This window comes from Ochotona princeps, chromosome 26 (assembly GCF_030435755.1).
Source record: "Ochotona princeps isolate mOchPri1 chromosome 26, mOchPri1.hap1, whole genome shotgun sequence".
Lineage (NCBI taxonomy): Eukaryota > Metazoa > Chordata > Mammalia > Lagomorpha > Ochotonidae > Ochotona > Ochotona princeps.
The window spans coordinates 7,640,422-7,658,116 of record NC_080857.1 but is presented as its reverse complement, the minus strand read 5'-3'; the positions used below and the strand labels follow the sequence as shown (position 1 = coordinate 7,658,116).

The 17,695-nt window shown below is 42.3% G+C and overlaps 1 protein-coding gene across 2 annotated transcripts in view; it reads right to left on the bottom strand.

Moving 5' to 3' along the window:
• Positions 1-17,695, bottom strand: part of PPP4R3A (protein phosphatase 4 regulatory subunit 3A) — a 44,599-nt gene that overhangs the window by 17,110 nt on the left and 9,794 nt on the right. Inside the window, exons 2-7 of one of the 2 annotated variants that reach the window (XM_058655613.1) lie at positions 14,819-14,874; positions 11,862-11,960; positions 6,769-7,386; positions 1,418-1,495; positions 1,220-1,336; positions 690-845 (exon numbers count right to left, since the gene is read on the bottom strand). In XM_058655613.1, the coding sequence (XP_058511596.1) occupies positions 690-845; positions 1,220-1,336; positions 1,418-1,495; positions 6,769-7,386; positions 11,862-11,960; positions 14,819-14,874 (1,124 nt within the window). The remainder of the gene's footprint in view (positions 1-689; positions 846-1,219; positions 1,337-1,417; positions 1,496-6,768; positions 7,387-11,861; positions 11,961-14,818; positions 14,875-17,695) is intronic. The other variant, XM_058655614.1, reaches the window with a different exon arrangement.

Below are 17,695 nucleotides of genomic sequence, written 5' to 3'. Positions count from 1 at the left end.
TACCCCCAAGTCTTTGGATCCTGCACCCACGTGGGAGACCCAGAAAAAGCTCTTAGCTCCAAGGTGCTCAGCTCTGGACATGGCAGCCATTTGAAGAGTGAACCCGAGCATGGAAAAATCAGTAAACCTGCCTTTTCCAATAAAATAACTTTCATTTTAAAAATCTGATTTTTAGTATAATTTTATAACAAAAAAACATTATGTTTTGACTTCACATTAATCAGGATCTTTTTTAAAATGCAGCAGAAGCAGCAGCTGGAGCATAAGCATGCGCCCCAGGGCTTCATGCAGGGTTCCCACAGGGTCTGGAAAAGCTGTCTACTACCAGACAGCTGAAAGTGGATCATTCTACCTTCCACACAGTCCTTATTCTCCAAGGTTAAGCAGTTAAAAGAAACAGCACCCTAAATACTTTCATTTTTGATGCTTCTGAGAATCTACCCTTCACCAATGATTCCCAGGAAGTTACACTGTACATACAGGAACAGCGGTTTGACTAGAGTGAGCGCACCAAAAAATAATTAAGATAGAAATATCTACAAAATAGGCAGGAGCCAATTTAGGGGATGATAAAGTCATTCGCTATTATGGATATACTTTTTCCAAACAGTGACAGTTCAAATCTTAAATACAATACAGTTAAAACTTGCTATGTATAAATACGTACTATTAGTGCGAATAATATTTACCTTGCTGGTTATTTTTTGCTCTGTTAACTTCTTACTTACATCATCATTCTGTTGTGCCTCCTGCATGACAAACTCTCGTACCATGGAAGGATTATATTCAACCAAGTATGAGAATATATCAGTGGCAGCACTTCGCACCTGTGTATCATCCATGCCCTGCAAACAATACACACACACACACATATATTTATATAGTCTTATATTTCACTTCTAACTGTAAAACTACAGATATGTAGTAAATACAGCCCAACAAATTAAATTATAAAACAGCACTTTGGTATAAAATCATTTATTACTATTGCACTTTTATTTTACATCTATTCTAGTAGACTGTAATGTTAAGAGATTAAAAATAAGTCACTCACTGAGCATTATCCTAATACCAAATAAAGAGTATTACTGGAATGTAATATCTTCGCTAATTTTACGCAATAGTCTTATCTACTGGTAATAACCAAATATTGCAAGCTATATTTTAAAAACACACTATTTTGTGGCTTAAGTTAAAAAATGAGGAATAATAAACTTACGAGGATGACTTCTAGAGCAGGTAATATGCCCATGTTTGACAAAGTCTTGAAAAAAGCATCTCTGTTTTGAGGTTGCAGCGTTTGAGAAAATGCACAAAACTCTTTTAAGAAGTTTACCTGAAACCAGAGAAAAAGCTAAGTGAGTACAAACGAGCAGTGGTTTTCCCTTTGCGACCTTCACAGTACCTAATGTCTTACCAGCTCTTGTCTCTTTTCCTCATCTGTTGCTTCATCTGTTAATTGTGCAAACAAATCCGTCAGAAATTTTTCATCTTCCTGGAAAATAAGACAACAAATGCTACTTACATTAAAATGTCACTTTCAGGATGCCTAAAGGATCCCACCCTGACCAGGATGGCAAGGGTCTTAATCATGTGTTTTAAAGGAAAGAAGGAAAAACTGGGGACTCCTATCAGAAAAAATATGGTGTTAAAAACCAATTAAAAATTAAAGTTGACTATGAATATAAAAAAGGCATGTGCAGTTTGCTAGCTGCTCATTTTTACCGGGTTTTCAACAACCTCCCAAGTGAAGAAGGAAATGAAGACAAAACTTCAACAGGGAAACATTCCAAGAAATATGTTGATACTCAATTTCATTATTCTGCACACATTTTATAAACAGAGTGCACTTACACAAACCTGTTATGTTACAGTCCCATCACATACTTGGGCTATGTTACAGGACCACCTATACATGAAGACTGTTGTTATCCAAAGCATCATTACTCAAAGTTGTATTCAAAAATAAATTCAGAGTCATTCAAGAAACATCACCCACAAAAGGGTAAAATTTTTATGTCATTCTAAAAAAAGGTTCAAGTCCCGGCTGTTACACCTTTTTTTAAACATATATTTATTTTGATTGGAAAGTCAGATGTACAGCGAGAAGGAGACACAGAGAGATCTTCCATCTGTCTGTTCATTCTCCCAAGTAGCTACAATGGCTGAACCTAAGTTGAACTGAAGCCAGGAGCTTCTTCCAGGTCTCCCACGTGAGTGCAAGGTCCCACAGATTTGGGCCATCCTCTACTGCTTTCCAGGCCATAAGCAAGGAACTGGCAGAGAAATGGAGGACTTTAGCCACTAGGTTACTGTATCGGACTTGGTTGGTTCACTTTTGATTCAGCAGAAGATGGGGCCTGAAGTCCTCGCCTTGCACGTGCTGGGATCCCATTTGGGTGCTAGTTTGTGTTCTGGCAGCCACACTCCCCATCCAGCTCCCTGCCTGTGGACTACGAATGCAGTAGAGGATGGCCCAAACCCTTGGGACCCTGCACACGCATGGGAGACCGCAAGAAGCTCTTGGTTCCTGGCTTCAGATTGGCTCAGCTACAGCTGCTGTGGCTGCTTGGGGAGCAAATCAGCAGATGGAAGATCTTATTCTCTGTAGGTCTGTTTACAATAAAAATAAACAAAACTCTAAAAAGGAAAGAAAACAGAAAGGGAAAGGGAAGCAGAGGGATGGCTCAAGGTTTTGGGTCCTTGCACCCACATGGGAGACCTGAAGAAGCTCCTGGTTTGGGGCTGGAGGTATGTAAGTAGAGAACGAGAATGTTGAATGGGACAACAGTACTCAGTCCTAAGGGAGGGGTGCATGTGACAGTCTAAGAATTTACTTTACAGTGAACTTCTACCATTTCTTGACTGAAAAATTTGTTACAATGTTCATCCTTCGTGGTACTCTGGATGTTAAGTGCACAACATGGACACAGACAGAACCACAGCAGTGACTGTAGCATCTTACAGAACAAAGTGTAGGGAAATAAAGACTTGAAGTCATTCACACTTCATGAGAACTGGCATTCTACACAGTAAAAATCGAAACACGTGGTGGCAGGTAAAAGATCAGTATATTACAATACTCATTCCACACTGTGCACGGTTTCAAGTCCCAGCTACTTTGCTTAAAATCCAATTTCCTAGTAATGTGCCTGAGCAGGCAGCCAAAACTAGCCCAGTTACTTGGTACCTGACACCCTCAGTGAAAACCCAGACTGAGTTGCTGGCTCCTGACTTTGGTCCAGACCTGGCTGTTGGAGACATTTGGGGGAATAAGCTAGAGGATAAAAGGTTCTTTCTCTCCCTCTCTCTTGCCTTTCAAATAAGCAAATGCCATCTTCTAAAAAATACTGGCCAACGTAGGAACTAATAAAAAGTGAAAAGCCCAAATTGATCTGTAACTGAACTTTTAGCTCAAACGCCCATTATCAGCCAAACGTGAAGGGCGTCCGGAAAGAACAGACAGCTGGGACAGATCCTCAGAAGATTCACAGGAAATGTTTTATCCAAAAAAACCTTGTGAACTTCATTTTTTTTTTCCACCAAAGTAAATTTATTTTTTATTTCCATTTTTTTCCTGTGACTTTTAAAATCTCCTCATATAATTATGCTTACTAATTAAAGCAATTACACAAACAAAAAACAACTCAGGAACATCTACGGAAACCAGAAATCCAAGCTGAACTAGAGGAACCGATGGCGTGCCGCTGCCCCCAAGCCAGTACCAGCGCTCTAACAATGCTGGTCTAGGCTCCGCCTATCAGTCCTGTTGGTGTGCCTGGGAGAGCAACAAGACAGGCCAAGAGCCTGTGCCTCTGCCATGCCGTGGATGACACGCGGAGCTCCGAGCTCTGGCTTCGGTGAATCCGCTGCAGCCATTCGGGTAGTAAACAAGCAGCTGGAAGACCCCCCTCCCCTCTCGGTAACTGCTCCTCAAATAAATCAATCTTAAAGAAACTAAAGTTGGGGTGGGGACTGGTATTAAGCCACCCATGGACAGGCATTTCCTAGCAGAGTTCTGGTTAAAACCACGGCTGTTCCTTGCTTCTGGTCCAGCTCCTTGCCAATGGGCCTGGGGAAAGCAGTGAATGTTGGCTCCAACACTTGGGCCTCTGCACCCGGGGAGAACGGATGGAGCTTCTGGAGCCCAGCTTTGGCATGGCCCAGGCCTGGGCACTGCAGGCATTTGGGGAGCAAACCCAGCAGATGAAAAGTACATCTGTGATTCTCTCTTGTTTTGCCTTTCAAATAAATCTTTAAACAAAAAACCAGAAACAAAACACATGCAACCAACCAAAAAAGCCCAGACGAGAGCACGAGGCTAAATGATAGCTAAACTTAGATCCTTATCAAAGAACAAACAGAACTAATTTCCACAACCTCTCCCATTCCTGTACTACCTACAAAGGATTACTGATGCACTTGCCTGCCTGGACTACCTACCTCTATTGCTTGTTTACCTGTCTTAAAAGAATAGAAAATGCAAACTAGTGAGTATGAATCCGAATTATTTCTAGTTCCAAGAAAGCAGTAAGAAGTTGATTTTTTTTAATTTAAATTCACACTTTCATTAAAAGATCATAAAAATAAGGATAAGTAAATTCATCTGTGAAATGTCATCAATCAGCTCTTGCATCTACTGACACCTCTTCTGTATTTAATATATCCAACTTTTTTTTTAATTTATTAAGATTTATTTTTATTAGAAAGGCAGGATTTTCGGAGAGCAGAAAAAAAGGAGATAGAAAAATTTTGCATTCCAGCTGTAACAGCCAGAGCTGAGCTGATTTGAAGCCAGAAGCCTAGAGCTTCCTCCAGGTCTCCCACGTTTTTGAAAAATCTTTTTTGAAAAAGATTTTATTCATTTTTATTGGAAAGCCAGATATACACAGAGGAGGAGAGACAGAAAGGAAGATCTTCCATCCGATGATTCACTCCCCAAGTGAGCCGCAACGGCCAGTGCTGCGCCGATCTGAAGCCAGGAACCAGGAACCTCTTCCAGGTCTCCCACACAGGTGCAGGGTCCCAAGGTATTGGGCCGTCCTCGACTGCTTTCCCAGGCCGCAAGCAGGGAGCTGGATGGGAAGTGGAGCTACCGGGATTAGAACCTGCGTCCATATGGGATCCCGGCGCGTTCAAGGCGAGGACTTTAGCCACTAGGCCATGGCGCCGGGCCCGGCTTTGGGCAATCTTTCACTGCTTTCCCAGGCCACAAGCAGGGATCAGGAAGGGAAATAGAGCAGCCAGAATAGGGAGTGGCACCCATATGGGATTCTGGTGCTTGCAAACTCAGGATTTAGCCATTGAGGCATCATGCTGGGACCACATATCCAAGTCTTAAATAATAATTGTATCACCTGTAGATCTCAAACACAGGCGTTCTTTTTCTAAGTAACATCAGTTATCTATTATTCTTATAATACCACGGCCACTAAAGAAACGCAACAGATCAATTCACTGTTGCCAGCACTGCGGCTTGACAGAAGGTGAGGTTCTCCAAGAGGGAGAGGTTCCAAGAATGTTATCTTAATTGGATTCCATGTTTTGCATACAGCTCAGGCTATCACAGCTTCAGATGCATTTTTTCCTTGTGCTCTGAGAGCCACAGAGAATGCCTGAGTCACAAGCGCAAGGAGTACTCACACCTGTTACTTCACTCCCAGCAACAGCAGGCCAGGGAGAGCCCAAGTTTGCCCTAGCAAGAAGCTGGAGTCACGAACTGGCACCTAAGCATGGTACCAGGAACCTGATATGGGAGTCTTAACTATTAGGCCACACATCTGTCCCAGGATGGGGATGGATTTAATTCAAACACCCTGAAACACCAAATTTAAGCAAGCGGGTATAACAAAGAGACCATTTGGAATTTTTTTTAAAAAGATTTTTTTAATCGGGAAGTTACATATACAGAGAGGAGCCTCTTCTGGGTCTCCTACATGGGTGCAAGGTCCCAAGGCTTTGGATCATCCCTGACTGCTTTCCCAGGCCACAAGCAGGGAGCTGGATGGGAAGCAGGGTTGCGAGAGCACAAACTGGCCGCCCACATGGGATCCCAGCGAATGCAAGGCAAGGACTTTAGCCACTAGGTTACTGAGCTGGGCCCAAGATAAACATTTTAATAAGAAAAAGTTATTTTCCATATTTTTATGGGTATCCTGTTTTCTCCTTTCTTTCAATTCTATTCTATGAAAAAGTAATACATACACTTTAAAAACTTGTGACATTCAGGGCCTAGTGCGATGATTCAGTGGCTAAATCCTTGCCCTGCATGCATCAGGATCCTGGTTGTTTTACTTGCTGTCCAGCATCCTGATTTTGGCCTGGGAAAGCAGCAGAGAATGGTCCAAAGCCTTGGGACGCTGCAACCCATGTGGAAGACCTGAACGAAGCTCCCAGCTCCTGGCTTCAGGTCAGTTCAGCCATGGCCACTTGGGGAGTGAACCAGCAGATGGAAGATACTTCTCCATCTCTCCTTATCTATGTAAATCTGCCTTTCGAAGAAAAATAAAAGACTATTTGAAACAAACAAAAGTGATATTCAATCGTTTCATTAATGTCACTGATCACATCCACCTTTGGCTTCACAGTATCACTACCACAACCATCTCCTGTAAAGCCAATGAAACATCTATCTTGAAGTTTTGGCAAAAACAAAAATTCAAAAATAAGTGTTTGAAGGAAGAAGAAATTATTTTCTGCTGAAGATAACTAGCAATTTAAACAGTATCAATCAAGTACAGCATCTTAAGCAGGAATGTTTGAACTCACCTGTAACATACCAACAATTTCTACCTTATTGAAAAAGATAAAGGAGTGAAGTGTTGACAGCATGTTCTCCTCAAAGACTGAAGGGGTGGGCAGAACCATATCTTGTATATACTGAACTCTGTACGTCTGATGAATTTTTTGTTTTAGCTCAGGATCTGAGATGGGAATTACTTCTTTAAACTTGGCTGTTTTGGTCAGAAATTCCCTGTGTTTTCGTGGTTGTGATAAAGCAGGATCATATTCTAAACACCCAATGACGTCCATTATACATTCTTCAGAAAACATAACTTCAAAAAGAGCAGTCCGATTCAAGAGGAAGATGCCTTTGATAATTTCATACAAGTGGTGCAGTCCTTCAAGATTTTCCAAATCCTCACATACGTGAAAAAGCTCTAAGAGCTTTTTAATGTAACCCTCATTTTCCAGTGCCAGTGCAAGTTTCTCACGACGAAGGGGGGACGGTAAAGATGATGCCACAAGTTCCGCAATTTCCTCAAGGCGACTTAATTCACAAGATGGCAACTCTAAACCTGGTGATGACATGTCATCAAATCGCTCCTCTTCAGATTCATCCACAAGGTCTTGTGTGATGTCCACAGAAGGGTCCTTTCCCTGAACCTGTGAACATGAATTTGTGACAGCTGACAAACAAGCCAACCTAAATGTAATTCTTAGGTGAATACAAGCCATATAAGAAAACTGTAATGATGATAACCACCAAATTTAGAAATGTTCCTCTCAATCTGATCTGTTTTTTAACTTAACCTACATTTCTCCAAATAACAGAGAGCCCTATAGACATTCCACACACAGTGGCCTGAGACTAGAACACCTCTCACATCTCACGTGCACACTGTTCTCAGAAACATTTCTTAGGCTCAAGCTCCTCAACATTTAAGTAAAATCTAAATAAATTCAGAATATCATAATGCTGTGATCACCGGAAAAAACATAAAATTGTAAGGAAAATATTTCATGTCAAAACATTCTTCTAAACAAAGTTCAAAGAGCATGTACCAGGGGACAATTACTTACTAAAGGGCCCAAAATATGATAAAGAAAAATTGGTCAAGATATAAATGCATCTTTTCAAAAGAAAGCCACGTTTAAAAGAAATACAACCTGTTTGTAGTAGAGCTTTCCCCAAAGGTGTCTGCCTGAAAGTTAGTAGCCAAACTACATTTTCCTCTTTATAATGAAACCAGCAGCCTTCATAATTCCCTATAAAGCCTAAATCCTAAATCTAAATCACATGAGGGGCTCTAATGATAACTTAGATGTTTTTATAATAAAAATAAGAATTTTAAGTTACAAAGTGTTTTTACAAAGGTCAAGATCAGATTTTGAAATGAAATGTCATTGCTCTGGCTCTGAAGTTTTTATCTGGATCAGAAACGTAGCCTGGCAGACCAAGAAGAATGGTAAAAGGATAAGAAAGTCAGACCTATCTGAAACCACCAGGAAACTTAAAAATGCTTACTGTGATTAAGTTATTGTTAATGTTTAAAGGGAGGGAAGATGGTCTGAAATGTTTGTCCTGGTGCAAAAGGACACGGTCTTGGTTTCAATCCAGTGGGCAGTATCATGAAGAGGCGGCTAGGTAAATGCACAGCATGTACCGAGCACGGCCCCAAGTTGACTCTGAATGTTAATTACACCTGTTCCCATTACAGCTTTAATTTCTTAATACCAGCATTAGTCATTACCCACAGGGAAACGCTAAATTTTGATTAATAAACCAACTGAAAATGGGTAACAGTCTGACGGTAGTTAGAATGCAGGGCACTGCAAAGCCTGGAGACTGAGCTAGTTCCGGAATAACAACGGTGAACGGCATTCAAGAGAAACACACAATATTTCAGACACTAAAATATAATGGAAACAAGATCCAGAATGTTTGGGGAGTACAGACAGAATTCCTAACAGAGCAGTTGGAAAATGACTTCTTGAACGTAAACTAGTAACTATACTCACACAAACCGGAGAGCAACACCAGGAAACAAAACCACCAGTGACTCAGGTAAGCTATGCAGAGAATCATGCAAACCCTTGTGACTCAAGTGAGGGTAACTAAAAACGTTACAGATTGAAGATAAGAAAAACCTGGAAAAAGATCAAGTAGCAGTAAAGGAAATCAGGCACGGCTGTTCCAGATTAAGTCCAGGTGTGAATTTACTACTGGCCTAGCGAGTCTGTATCAGGGTAGAACTGCTCAGCTGAGAAAGATGATGGGAAACAAATCTTGTGTGATTAACCAAAGGCTGCTTGCACCACAGGCTGAATTCATTTATCTCTTTCTATGCACAAAACACATAGAAATATGCAATGAGAAAACCGTTCCACAGAAAGTAAGGGAAAGGGCCCAGTGTGGTAGCTTAGTGGCTAAAGTCCCCGCCTTGCATGAGCCAGGATCCCATAGGGTTGCTGGTTCATGTCCCCGCTCCTCTACTTCCCTTCCAGCTCCTGCTTTTGACCTGGGAAAGCATTTGAGGGCGGCCCAAAGCCGTGGGACCCTGTACCCGTGTGGGAGACCTGGAAGAAGCTCCTGGCTCCTAGCTTGAGATCAGCTCTGCTCTAGCCGTTGTGACCACTTAGGGAGTGAACCAGTGGATGTAAAATTTTTCTCTCTGTAAATCCGCCTTTCAAATAAAAATAAACAAATATCTTTTAAAAAGCAGCAGATAAGCCTTGGCTACATTATACCTATCACCATTTTTGAAGTTCATTACGCTCTGAAGTTTACAAAGCCCCAAAAATTCACTATCTAGTCACTTAAAGTAAAAAAAAAATCTGACTCAAGGGGCTTGTTAAAACACAGTAGCTGAACCCAGCTGTTGGCAACTGCCTAGGTTGCCGTGCATCTAGACAAGGGCACACTGCTGGCAGAAAAGCAGACAGTAGCTGATGGGCAACCTGGGTCTGCTGAATAAGAAGTTTGTGTTAACTCTCCCAGCAAGATAAGCGGGGAAGGTGGAGGGGCTGCAGACTGCCTGGGGAAGGAGATCTAGGGACATCCTGGAGTGGGAGTGGCTGGGGAAATGTTGGACAGGGGACGAATGACTTCTGGGGTCTTCCACAGACTGGGTCACTGCACCTGCAGGTAGGTGAGGGAGCAGAGACAAACTGGTTTAGAGGGAAACCATCGGGGATATCTGGGTCAGGCCAACACACCCACCCACATGCGAGACCTGGATAGGTTGGCACACCTGGCTGGGCTAGGCTGAACCCTGGAGCAATGAAATCAACGACTTCTCAGAAGTGCCAAAGCATACTCAGTAACATCTCGGTACACTCTGCCCACATTGGGGTCTCTAAGGTGTCAAGTGACCATCCTGTGGTGCTGATGGCGTCTGACAGCAAGGAGTGGTACCATCCCCTTCCTCCAATGTGGACACAGGAGGATGAAAAGAAACCAAACCTCAAACAATTGTCCACCTTCCTCCATACCTGACCCTCCCCACCGTAATCAGAAGCCCAAATGGGCAGCCTCTTAACTATATAAATACTACAAAAAAAAAGTATGATTACTGGGAGCTGATGGTGTGGTATAAAGCTGCTGTCAGCAGGCAGCAGAGGGTGTGGCCTAAGGACTTGCAGGACCCACATAGAGGACTCAGATGAAGCTCTGGGCTTCAGACCAGCTCCAATCTAGCTGTTGTGGATAGCTAAGGGAGCGAGCCAGCAGATAGGAAAATTTCTCTCTCACCAACAAGCGTGACTCAGGATCTGTCTGTAGGCCTGACTAGGGAGGAGTTCTCAGACTCTTTCTATTTGTTCCCAGCTCATGCTTGGGCTGCTGTTTCAAGAATCCTATTTTGAGGCCCGGTGCAGTGGCCTAGCAGCTAAAGTCCTCGCCTTGAACGCACCGGGATCTAGTCCCAGCTGCCCCACTTCCCATCTAGCTCCCTGCTTGTGGCCTAGGAAGGCATTTGAGGACGGCCCAAAGCCTTGGGACCTGCACCTGTGTAGGAGACCTGGAGGAGGTTCCTGGCTCCTGGCTTCGTATCAGCACAGCACCGGCTGATGCGCTCACTTGGGGAGTGAATCATCGGACGGAAGATCTTCCTCTCTGTCTCTCCTCCTCTATGTATATCTGACTTTCTAATAAAATCAATCTTAAAACAAAAACCACATTATGATAACAAAGAAGATTCTCCTAAAGACCATCCACCAGCATAGTAAATGTGGAGAAGGCTTCCCTAGGAAGAAAAGGCTCAACACGTCTTAGCCAATAGAATAAATTTAAAAACACATTACAAACAAAAGGAAATTATTTCACAACCTGAAGGTACCAGTTACTACGGAAATTCCAACGTCTATTAAGAACATTCAAGTTTAGGGGCAAGGTGAGGTTGAATTTATAGTCAACAGTCATATCACTGTAGAGCAGTGTAAAGGCAGGTTTGATTTCAAGAATCAAGAAATGGCTGAATAAAGAGTGATGCAATAAAGCTTGCATTTAAGACATGATCATTCTGGCTGTAACGAGGATTTGGGAAGACCAATCAAGGTAAGACCAATAGACAAGGTAAGAAAAGATGCTAGCTTAAACTACGATCAAAGTGAAAAGGAACAGAAGCCGTTTCAAGCTTTATGACTGAGGGACTGCCCGTACAGAGACAAAGGTAGAACAGACCCGACTCCTAAGTTCCTGATGTCAGCAGCTGAATGGCCCTAATGAAAAAAGGGAGCTAGAACGAGCAGATTTAGGTAACAAGTTCATGTATGAGTTACAACAGTAAGTCTGAGAGGCTAGAGTTCTCAAGAAGGCAGAAGGGCCCAGCACGATGACTCTGTGGCTAAATTCTCACCTTGCAAGCACCACAATCCCACATGAGCACTGGTCGTGTCCCAGCTGCTCCGCTTCCCATCCTGCCCTCTGCTTACAGCCTGGGAAAGCTGCGGAGGACAGCCCAAAGCCTTGGGACCCTGTACTCATGTGGGAGACCTGGAAGCAGCTCCTGGCTTGAGACTGGCTCAGCTCTAGCCATTGCAGATATTCGGGGAGTGAACCAGCGGTTGGAAGATCTTTCTGTCTCTGTTCTCTCTGTAAATCTGACCTGCCTTTCCAATAAAAAATAAAATAAAGTTACCTGACATATTTTCTCCCAAATTTCATCGCATCCAGCTTTTTCTTGAAAGCTTAGGGCCAAGTCATAATTCTCTGCTTCAGACCACACAATCAGAGTGTCCTTTGTAAGAAAGATAACACACATGATCACAAACTACTTCAAAGCAGGAGGCATATGAACAAAGCAGTAAGAATCGAAAACATGACTCACTTTTGCAATAATGATATTATCCCACTTCACTCCCCAACTTAGAAATAAAAGCAATGTTCCTCTTAAGGAGAGCTGAACCAAGAAAACTGCACTACAAAACTGAGTTCATATTTGTGTACTGGAAGATACAAATGAAAAAACCTATTAGCCCTATCCTTACACAGTAAGCTACAATTCACAGTTTCATCAAACTGCTCTAAATTTGTAATAACTGGAGCATGTTAGAAGATTGGTAAGCAAAGTGCTCTTTCTCTATTCTCTGTCAACAAGTGTTCTCCACTGAAGAGTATAAATTATTGCTTAAATGTTTAATGTGAATATTTATCCAAATGAATACCACTTTCCCCCAAAATGGGTATAGTGCAGTAGCCGGGATGAGCACAGAGCCTGGCAGCTGAACTGCCATGTGGGGCATCCACATTCCGCACTGCACGCCTGGGAGGCCACACGTCTCGACCAACATGGGACACCTGACCAACCTGCACGTCCCCTAAGCCCAGCTGAGCCCTGGCTTTTGTGGGTACTGAGTGATCCAGCAGGTGAAAGTGTGCTCTCTGCCTCTCAAATAAATATGAAAAATCAATACAAATCTGTTTGCTACACCACATATCAACTCCATTCAATCATCTGTCATGAGAGCGTTAGTTCCCACTGAGCTTAATCAATGTTAGCTATCAATAAATATTCATTTGGTTAGGTTGTAGCATGTTACTGATCAGAGATACTTCTTATTCAGGATTTCTGAAACACCTGTGCAACAACTCATTTTCCTGCCTTCAGGAAACCCCAGAGATGACAGGTCCCAGACAGACAAGCCATCCAACAATGCCTGCGTAGCTGGGTTTCATTCTTTAATTCACCTTGTAAGTCATCTAAGCATACTAATTGGAGAAGCATTTCCAATTATTTTGTAATTTTAGCAGCCAGTATGTTACACCAGGCTAACTGTTCAGCAGATCGTTTTATTGAGCACTAAAATATAAACTCTCCATGTCAGACAAAATTAACAGTTACTTTCCCTCAAAAATAGTATAAAATGGAAATACTAAAGTTTCATAAGGCAATGTGTAAATTTAACACTACCACCTGTTTGGTCCTCTTAGCTACACTTCCCCATCTGGCTGAATGGGAATGCTAAGCACTGTTATGAAAACTGGTGATAATGTGAGAATCATTTCTTGGTGATGCAAGTAGGGCTGGAAGGGGTGAGGGGGACAATTGCCCAAATTAGAAAGATTTTAACATTGTGATAAAAACGTACAGTCCCAGTAAGGGCTGTCATCAAGCCCAATAAGCCAACATCACATTAGCAGTAAGTCAGAATCCATGCAACTAGGAATGACTGACTGCTCTACAGTGAACCCTCCCAATCACTCGGGGTTGCTGCTCTACCCGAGACACGTGCTCTTAATTACTCATTCAACACATTTAGCGACTATGAAAAATTTTAGAAATTGCTGGCTTTTCTTGAAGGGCCAATTTTCTCCAAATCATCTTGTTTATTACTCAACAGTTTATAGGCTAAGACAAAAATTGTTCATTTATTCTCAAAGCAGGCTTAATCTTCCCCATTTCTTAAGATGTGCTTTTACTCTTCAGTTAACTACAATCTTAAAACATGGATTCAAATTATTCAAGTATGAAACATCAATCACGACTCAAGTCTCTAGCTATTCTGGGCTCATATTTAAGTGCTAATTTGAATTCTCACTTCTCTTCTCCAGCTAATATTCCTTAGAAAGTAAAAGGTGATGGCTCCTGTACTTGAGTTCCTACAAGCAAAAAGAGACCCACAGTGGAGTACCTGGCTCCCAGCACCGGAATGACCCAGTCGAGGCTCGTGCAGCCATCTGGGAAGTAAACCTGTGCATGGAAGTTTCTGTCTCTCCCTCTCAAATCAGTGAACAAATAATAATGAAACAGCAAATGCAGCAAACAACAGTCTGTTCAACTAGCAAGAAGACATTTTATTTTCAACCAGTGTCATCACTAAATAAATTTACACCATCAGTTTTTTAATCTACTTATCCATATATCAAGTCAGTTTTGAGGCATTATATAACGAGCAAAATACTTTTATTCTACCTATGTGTGTGTGTGTTATTTTTTTTGGAAAGGCAGAGAAACAGAACATGCTCTCATCCTCTGACTGATTTCCCAAATGCTGGATCAGGGCCAAAGCTTGGGGCTGGAAACTCAATCCAAGCCTCATGGTCAGTGGTAATGCAGAGCTGGTAAAGTTACCATTTTGCACCTGTACCTGAGGGTAACACTGACCCACTGGCTTTGTCGAGCACTCAAGGTATATATGTACTTAGCAGCCACTGGTTGATAGTTCTAGTAGGTACTAAGTGAAAACTCTTGATATTTTTTTGGAGAACACTCTGAAATCTAGTTACTTCCCAAAGCCGGGACATGATTTATTCCAAGGCCCTAGTGAGGCCGCCTACAGAGTTTGCTGTCTAGTTTGCTCCCCGCTCATTTTGTAGTGGCATTCCCACCAGCAAAGGAACCACTGCCCACCACCTACGCTTAGCTGTTAGTAGGATCATGCTTTATTTTTTGAACAAAAAAAGGGGAAACTTTAGTTTTAACTTTTAAGAATTAAGGCTCAGTTGCTGAAATATCTGGAACACAACTGCAGCCTGAGGTAAGCCTTTCTTTAAAAAAAAAAAAAAAAACCACCACCATGTAAGTTTTTTCAAAATTATTAATTACTGAGGATAAGTTACAAGACAAAACATAGTATCTTTAAAAAAAAAATGTACCTGTTGTTTCTGGTATGCAGTGTTAGGATTTATTTTGGACTCTAAAAGTAGAGAACCTAGGAAAATAAGAAACAAACATTATTTGACTATAAAACAGCAAAATTACATAGATTTCAGTTGAAATTTTTCACATCTTAATTTTAAATAGAGTAATCTGTTAGCCAAGAAATGATTATTTTATAATTGCTTATTTTTAATAAGTCAGACATGATGATCTGAAGAGTGAGGACTCATTTGTAATAGAAATCCAACAGTGTACAGGTTACAGGAAGCCAGATGTTTAACACACTATGTGAGAAACAAATGAAAATTCACGCACAATACTTGGAAATCACTGACCCTAAGTCAGAACCCACACACCACACCTCATCTTCAGAAGCCTTATGCATGTTGTTGCAGGAGCCCCTCCATAGAATGCTCATTCTGGGACCTCTGCCCCTTCACCCCAGGACAGTGAGACTCAGCATGATTAAAGATACAGTTTTTTTTTTTTTTTTTTTTGGAGACAGGAAAAAAAAAAAACCCTTTTTATTTATTTATTTTTATTAGAAAGGCAGATTTAGAGAAAGACAGATCTTCCATCTATTGGTTCACTCCCTAAATGGCCACAGCAGCCAGAGCTGAGCCAATCAGGAGCCAGGAGCCAGGAGCCAGGAGCCAGGAGCCAGGAGCCAGGAGCCAGGAGTCTCTTCCATGTCTCCCATGTAGATGCAGGATCCCAAGGCTTTGGGCCATCCTCTACTGCTTTCCCTGGCCACAAGCAGGGAGCTGGATGGGAAATGGGGCAACCAGCACCCATATGGAATGCTGGTGCTTGGAGATGAAGGAGTAGGCAGTTGAGCATTTGCACCAATCCCAAGACAGAACAAATTATTAAGGCTGAAGTTGTAGCACTGGTATCCTCAACCAGTGTATCCCTAGTCCATTAGCCAAAAGCAAGCTCTGTCCTCAAATGCTTAAGAAGCAGCACCTTTCAATACATTGTTTTTCAAAGTTCTTATGTCTTCTCATGCTACATGTAGCAACCGTTTTACCCATTCCAAACAGTAGCTAGACAGTTAAAGAGTGCTCTTAGTATTTCCAAATTTAGTTTGCTTCCACATTAAAATTCAGTTTCTATGATGCTGCTTAGTATCAGTGACTTACTGAACACTCACTGTGAATGGGAACATGCACCCAGCAGCTCACAAGCTGTGAGGACTGGCTAGCGGCAAGCAGCTCTTCCTTCCCAGGAATCCTGGGGCGAGGGAGCTGCCCAAGGCCAAGTTCTCTCTGATCCTTTCTGCAACTGCACATTCCCCACTAGATTCCCACAAATATCCCCCTAAATTCTGCTGAAACGTTTTTCTTTTTTTAATCTATTTGGAAAAGGAGGCTATTTAAGGTGCAAACATTTCAACATTCTAGAGAATTGTTCCAACATTTTTTCAATTTTTGTGAGCTTTGTCAAAATGAATTTTCCAGTGACTCTCAATTCTCTGTATGCAAATATTGAGTTATATTTGCTGATATTAAGACCCATATTCAAGAGAAAAGGTAGTAGCTGAATTATCAGAATTTAAATGTCGTCTATGGCCATACCACCCTGAACGCGCCTGGTCTCGTCTGATCTCAGAAGCTAAGCAGGGTCGGGCCTGGTTAGTACCTGGATGGGAGAATTAAAATGTCTATAGTATTTGAAAGTACTAAAGTGGGCCTGGTGCAGTAGCCTAATGGCTAAGGTCCCTCAACTTGTGTAAGCAGAATTTACATTTGGGCACCGTTTGTATCTTGGCTGTTCTTCTTCCTTTCCAGCTTGCTGCTTGAGGCCTGGGAAAGCAGTCAAGGATGGACCAGGGCCTTGAGACTCTGCACCCAAGTGGGAGACCCAGAAGAAGCTCCTGGTTCCTGGCTACAATCAGCTCAGCTCAGACCACTGCGGCTACTTGGGGAGTGCACCAGCAGACGGCAAATCTTCCTCTCTATATATGACTTTACAATAAGAATAAAATAAATCTTAAAAAAGGAAAAACAAAAAACTCATCATCAGGAAACAGAGGAAATGAAATAACTGAGTTATCTTACAAAATTCTATTTCAGAACACACAAGAAGTCTACTGGCACAGAAACTAAGTAACACTGTTAAAAGTCAAGCTGCACATTACCTTCTCGAAAGAAAATAGACACGATTTGATGAGTGGTAAGCTTAAAAAGACTGTGCTGCAAACATCATCAAGCGGAAAGAACCCACCCAGAGCATGGCAAATTCAGCCTCTGCCTGCACTGCCAGCATCCCTTATGAGTCCCAGCTACTACACTTCAAATCTAGATTCCTGCTAATGGCCTGAGAAATCAGTGGAGAATGGTCCAAGTGCTTGGGAACTGGGAGAAGCTTCTGGTTCCGGCCCAGCCCAGCTCTGGTCAGTGCAGCACTTAGGGAGATTGGGGGCGTGGGTGGGAGTGATGACCCAAAAAATGGAATATCAGTGTGCCCCCCCTTCTTTCTCAAAAATAAAACTTAGGGCTCGGCGCGGTAGTGTAGCAGCTAAAGTCCTGGCCTTGAACGTGTCAGGATCCCATGTGGGTGCTGGCTATAATCCTAGCAACCCTGCTTCCCATCCAGCTCCCTGACTGTGGCCTGGGAAAGCAGTTGAGGACGGCCCAAAGCCTTGGGACCCTGCACCCGCGTGGGAGACCTGGAAGAAGCTCCTGGTTCTGGATTGGCTCAGCTGTGGCCACTGAGGACACTTGGGGAGTGAATCATCAGACAGAAGATCTTCCTCTCTGTTTCTCCTCCATTTTGTATATCTGATTTTGCAATAAAAATAAATCTTATTTAAAAAAGGGAAAATATAGATTTTCAAAAACTATTTAGACTGGTAGATTTTTTTTTTTTAG